The sequence below is a fragment of the Gigantopelta aegis genome, chromosome 7 (genome assembly GCF_016097555.1).
Source record: "Gigantopelta aegis isolate Gae_Host chromosome 7, Gae_host_genome, whole genome shotgun sequence".
NCBI classification, from domain to species: domain Eukaryota; kingdom Metazoa; phylum Mollusca; class Gastropoda; order Neomphalida; family Peltospiridae; genus Gigantopelta; species Gigantopelta aegis.
This window is the reverse complement of record NC_054705.1, coordinates 4,635,399-4,641,720: the sequence shown is the minus strand read 5'-3', so window position 1 is coordinate 4,641,720 and position 6,322 is coordinate 4,635,399. Positions and strand designations below refer to the sequence as shown.

The 6,322-nt window shown below is 42.2% G+C and overlaps 1 protein-coding gene across 1 annotated transcript; it reads left to right on the top strand.

Annotated features, from left to right (window-relative positions):
* The first annotated feature begins 3,910 nt into the window (after positions 1 to 3,910).
* LOC121377621 (kelch-like protein 10) lies at positions 3,911 to 6,030 on the top strand. The gene has a single exon (XM_041505685.1). It carries the CDS (start codon positions 3,923 to 3,925, stop codon positions 5,513 to 5,515), a length of 1,593 nt encoding a protein of 530 aa, XP_041361619.1. The 5' UTR covers positions 3,911 to 3,922; the 3' UTR covers positions 5,516 to 6,030.
* The last annotated feature ends 292 nt before the right edge of the window (positions 6,031 to 6,322 follow it).

The following is a 6,322-nucleotide window of genomic DNA, read 5'->3' as shown; positions in this document are numbered from 1 at the left end:
TTAAGTATATTTTGAGCACAACGTGTAAGTTAGGTCAAGTTGTCTCAAGTTGAATGTTTTTCACATATTCTCATATATACTGACACACAATGAAAACGCAAAAACAGATATGTTTCAATGTTTTGTTGTGATTAATAAAAAATATATTTATTGGATTTAAAATAACAATGTATGAGAGGAAGCCATTGATTGGTACTTTTGTCTGGGTTTTAATCCTGGTTTTGTTCTCGTTACACATACAATAGCAGAAACACACAAAAATGGTGTGAAATGCGTTCACTACATGCTCAATCATGCTGCGTGCAATGCACGTGAAATGCCAGTATGCGGACACGTAAAAATCACATAACGGTGTCATATTCCTCGTCACATTAGAATGCCACGACTCGGAGAAGAACAAAGGGAGCGAGCGTTGGGCATGGTTCAAGGGGGGACTTCGCAAAGCCAAGTTGCTAGGACCTTCAGAGTCCATCCATCAACTATTGGACGACTTGTTGAACGCCAACAACAGACCGGAAGTGTCCGTGATCGACCTCGACCAGGTCAACGTCCCGTTACGACCCTACGCCACCACCTCCGTGACCGGTTCAGAACTGCGACTATGACAGCAAGCAACACGATAGGACGTCATGGAAGGCCTATCCATCCGATGACGGTCATCCGCGACATCATGCTGCGAGACTACAGTTTGCTCTCCAGAATGGTAATCATCCACCAGCCTTTTACGGGAGCATTGTTTTCTCAGATGAGCCCCGTTTTTCTGTCTCCTATGCTGATAGAAGAGCGCGTGTGTACAGGAGACTCCATGAACGGTACGCTGACGGATGTGTGACGGAACGTGATCGGTTTGGCGGCGGTTGTCTGATGGTATGGTGGGCAATCAACTGTGATTTCAGGAGTGATCTCATCATTGTCCACGATGCCCTTTCAGCCCAGCATTATGTTGACGTTATTCTAAGACCAGTTCTCCAGCCACTTTTGCGCCGTCACCGAAGACCTGGAGGTCCCCTTCTGTTTCAAGAAGACAATGCTCGTCCACATACTGCAATAATTACCCAGGCATTCCTGCAACAAGCCGGTAGCACCGTTATGAACTGCTAAACCGTTTCACCGGATTTGAACCTAATTGAACACGTGAGATGAGTTAGGACGTCGTGTACGTCACCGCCAGCCACCACCGCGTAACGTCGTTCAGCTTGCACAGGCGTTGCAGGAGGAGTGGAGGAACATTCCTGTGGCTTATTTGAGATGTTTGTGCCAATCCTTTCCCCGTCGTATTCACGCATGCTCACGGGCCAATGGTGGGCACACCAGATACTGACCTTGATATGGGGGGGGGGGGGGGGGGTTTGAACTTTTCGATTACGAATGCAACTCGATTACTGATGATAACTGGCCATGTTCCCATGTGAATGTATCACATGAATACCAGTCATTAATGTCATATTACAGTATCCATCAATTCATTAATAGTTTGTCGTTATTTGCAATGAAAAGTTATTTTTACGTTTTCATTGTGTGAAGGAAATATAACAATAATAGAGCTACAAGACAGTCGAGCTATTCTATAATTGATTTTGGCGGGCACAAGTGATGACACGTAGGGTCGGGGTGGGGTCGTGCATTCTGTTTTTCAGCGCTGAGGGAAGGACGGGGTGTCAAGCAATGTGGGGTCGTACATTATACCGACCAGTGTTGAGGGAGGGACGGGGTGTCAGGCAATGTCGGATCATACATTATACCGACCAGCGCTGAGGGAGGGACGGGGTGTGAGGCAATGTGGGGTCGTACATTATACCGACCAGCGCTGAGGGAGGGACGGGGTGTGAGGCAATGTGGGGTCGTACATTCTGCCGACCAGCGCTGAGGGAGGGACGGGGTGTCAAGCAATGCGGGGTCGTACATTATACCGACCAGCGCTGAGGGAGGGACGGGGTGTCAGCCAATGCGGGGTCGTACATTATACCGACCAGCCCTGAGGGAGGGACGGGGTGTGAGGCAATGTGGGGTCGTACATTATGTCGACAAGCGCTGAGGGAGGGACGGGGTGTGAGGCAATGTGGGGTCGTACATTATGCCGACCAGCGCTGAGGAAGGGACGGGGTGTGAGGCAATGTGGGGTCGTACATTATGCCGACCAGCGCTGAGGGAGGGACGAGGTGTCAGGCAATTTGGGATCGTACATACTGAAAACAAAGACAAAATTGTATAGCAAGGTTTCACATACTGTAAGTAATACTGTATAGCGATTTTAAACATTTGTAACACCCAGCATCTAGAAGTACAACACAGATAACTTGAACCATATAGCTTATGAATGAAGGTGTGTGTGTGTGTGTGCGTGCGTCTATGTGCGTGTGTGTTTGTGTGTGTATGTATGTGTTAACACCCATGATCAAGAAGGAAGGACATTTCACACTCAACAGATTTTACTGACGGTTAAATGGCGTCGGACCCAGCATCTAGAAGTCTAGTCATTGAACATCTATTCTATTATATTCTAGAAGTCTAAAACATATCTCTTGAATCAGTTATATATTAAGAATCAAGGTGTGTGCATTTTAACACCCAGCATCTAGAAGTCTAACACCTCTCTTGAGACATATATATTAAGAAACAAGGTGTGTGCAATTTAACACCCAGCGTCTAGAAGTCTAATACAGGTGTCTTGAAACATATCATAAAACTATAGGTATGTGCGTATGTGTGTGTATGTGTGTGTATGTGTGTGTGTATTTTTAACGTTCAGCATCTAGATATCTACATGATATGCAAAAATATATCTCAAGAATCAAGATTTGTGTATATAGGTAGGTTTTCTTAAAATAAAACCAGATAATAATGTTCTGCCAAATTAAGATATTGAAAATTCTGCATTAAAACTGCTTTCTGACTAAAGGACCAATATTTAGTTATCTGTAATAGTTTGTATCGTTTAATTTTAAATAGTGATGTATTGTGTTTGCTGCGTGTATAGTGTACGAACAGAAAACTTTAAAATGACGTTACCAATATGGCTTTCATATGTACGTGTACCGTTTAAAACGTTTAGTGTAGGTGGGCCTATTATATAAAACACTTTGCAGCGATTAGGTAAAAGCAAAGTAGAAATAGGATACGTTACTCGTTATTGGAAATACAAAATATACAGTAAACTAGATTTAAACCACACTAATCATAGTTCCTATTTTATTATGATGTTACCCATTAACATATACAGTAAACTAGATTTAAACCACACTGATCATAGTTCCTAGGGTATTATGATGTTATCCATTAACATCCACTCGGCATCTATACGTCTACTAATTTAGATATATTCAAACTTTAGGTAACGAATCCAGGTAAAAGAGAAATAAATCCACCGACCGGTGGGAAGGCCACAATACTGGGAAAGAAAAATTGTACATGAAAAACGTCGTATGTACGAATAAGGCTCCCTGTTTTCGGATACAATTTGGAACATTTGGCGTTGGTGTTTTATTAAATGCTTGAAAACAAAAGTAGGAATAGACGTGTTACTGGCTATTGGAAATACAATGTACCCAGTAAACTTGAGTTAAACCATGTAACTCATAGTTGATATTTTTATTATGAAGTTAATCTTTAACGTGCAGTCAGAATCTAGACGTCTGATATTGCAGGTGTCTTCAAATGTTTAGGTAACGAACCAAGGTGAAATGGGTACAAATCCATATATCACCTTTTGATCATGTGACAAAACGCGATATGCAAGCGTTCACGAGAATCATTTCGCGTGAATCAATTTACATTGCATTCCTTTATGACACATAAACTCGCACTCACTGAATAAACCGACGTAGCAATATTTGGATTATAATGATGCGAAATGATAATGCATATATATTTACACTAATAACGTCCCTTGCTTCTCTCATTTCAGTTCTTTTGCCTTTTTACCATGGAGGACGCTCAAGCACAACTTCTCGTAAACATCCATCAAGAGATCGTCAGTGGTACATTCAGTGATCTCCAAATTATATGTAATGACGGAACAACATCTGGAAGCCGCATCGTCTTGGCAGCAATGTCTCCATTCTTCCACGCCATGTTTACTTCAGATATGTCAGAAAGTAACACAGGCGTCTTGAACCTTCCATCTGTCTCTTCGTCAACATTCAAAGATATTCTTAAAATGTATTTGTGCAAAATTGATCTTGTAAATGAAAACAATTGCATGCAGGTAATAGATGCTGCCGAGATGATGCAGCTTGATCACATCAAACACCTATGCAAAATCTACCTGAAGGACGGTCTGGTACTCACCAACGAAAACTGTCTAAGTTGGTGGAGATTTACGAAACCCTACAATCTACTCGACTTTTTCAACCGTGTCTTGTGCTTCCTGACCGATAACTTGGCTGATTTTGTTCAAACAGAAAATGTTGTTCATTTGTCGAAGGCAGAACTTTTGGAAATCATTTCAAAAAATGATTTTGAATGTGAAGAAGCTATCATTTTGAAAGGTGTTATGAAGTGGATTGAACATAATAAACCGGATGCAGACGACGTCATAGTTCTATTTGAAAATGTACGGCTAGAAAACGTTGATTCACAGTTTCTGATTAATGAAGTTTTGTTTTCAGATATTGTTTGTAGCAATAAGCCTGTTCAGCAGAAGATACAACAAGTGTTAAGTTTACACTATCGAGTCCCAGATTGCTCAAGGTTGAGATCTCAAAGACCTGACGTCTTCGTTCTCCATCATAACAAAACGTCACTTCTGTCTTGTTTCACGTCAGACGACAAGTGGGAAGACGTTCCAAAGGCCCCAGTAGATCCCGGAATATGGTATTCTGCAGCAAGGCTGGGCGACAATATTTATATTACTGGTGGGAATATGCAGCCGAACTGTACATTAATGTTTGACTCTATTAGAAAACTGTGGACAGTAGGTCCACGTCTTACAGCTGCCCACTTCAAACACTGTATGGCCACGGCTAGGTCCAAAGTATACGCAATTGGTGGTGAGTACAGTAATACAATAGAACAGCTGAGCGAGCATCCGAGTGCCGTGCACTGGCAGGTTGTTGGGGATTTGGGACAAGCCAGATGTCATTGTTTCCATGTAACTGTTGATGACAACATTTTCATTTTGGGGGGAAGGATTGGCGAAAAGAAGTCAGATGTGATCCAGTGTTTCAACACCAGAACTCGCTCTCTTAGCCAGCTGGATACACACCTGCCATATCGATCAATGGCCTTGAGAGGACACACATTCCTCCCAGATGTTTATCTGCTAGACAATGAAGGTAACGTGATGCACATGCAGGTTACCAATACGGATGGTGAAATCAAGATCGAGATTAAATCCACTGCGAAATGGCTTAACTTTGACATTAGCTTTCGCTTTGGCGTCGTACACCGAGATGGAGGCTTGCTGTGTTTTGCAAAAGATGGAATCAGAAAATTTAACCTAACCGACAATAGAGAAGACGACAGTGCATTATATGAGCCACCCAGAAATGGAGAAGTGTGGAACATACTTGGATGAGACTATCCTTGTACTATATACAGATCTACGCAACATACTAGCGTGTTCTGTTGTTGTTGTTGGTTTTGTTTTTTAACATAAGCAAACAATTCATTACGTTTCTTGTTCAGGTGTATTGGGGGGCATGCTAAAACATAAAAATGTTATGGTTATATATTTTATGAAACATTGTGGTAAAATATGATTAATATCAAAGCACGAATCATATCTACATAGCATTGATGTTCTGAAGATAACGTTTCAACATGTCTGTGTTCGTGGTTGATGTTAGTATCAATATTGTTAGGTACTCCATAGAAACACTATAGATGGTCCAGCTGGTTTCTCGGAGTCGGAAAACAGCTATGTTTGATCAACTGGTGAACTCGTAACTCCCATGCACGTACCCCTTGAAACAGATACTCCTGAAAGGGTGTGTGACGGAACATGCTCTTAATTTTGTTTCCGCCTGTGGCGATATTAATTGTGTTAGAGGGCCGTGCGCATTCCAATATGCACTTAGCGCAGGTGCTGAGGCCATGTGGCCAGTAGTTACGTAATACCTCCGCGAGTGCGGTTTTTACAACCGTGATTTTGGTGACTAGGCGTCATTGAGTCTGACCATCTGAGGAAAAATATGCCGGCGTGGTCGTGGTGGAAACTCACATGATAAGATTCGGTGCCGCGATGTATCCCCAGGCGATATTCGCTGTATCTCAGATTTTCGAATAAATAGATAGGATTTTAGAGATATCGAGGAGAGACATATCGGACGGCACCAGGGAACGTTAGTCCGTTTGGACATTGGTAAATATTTTATTTCTGCTC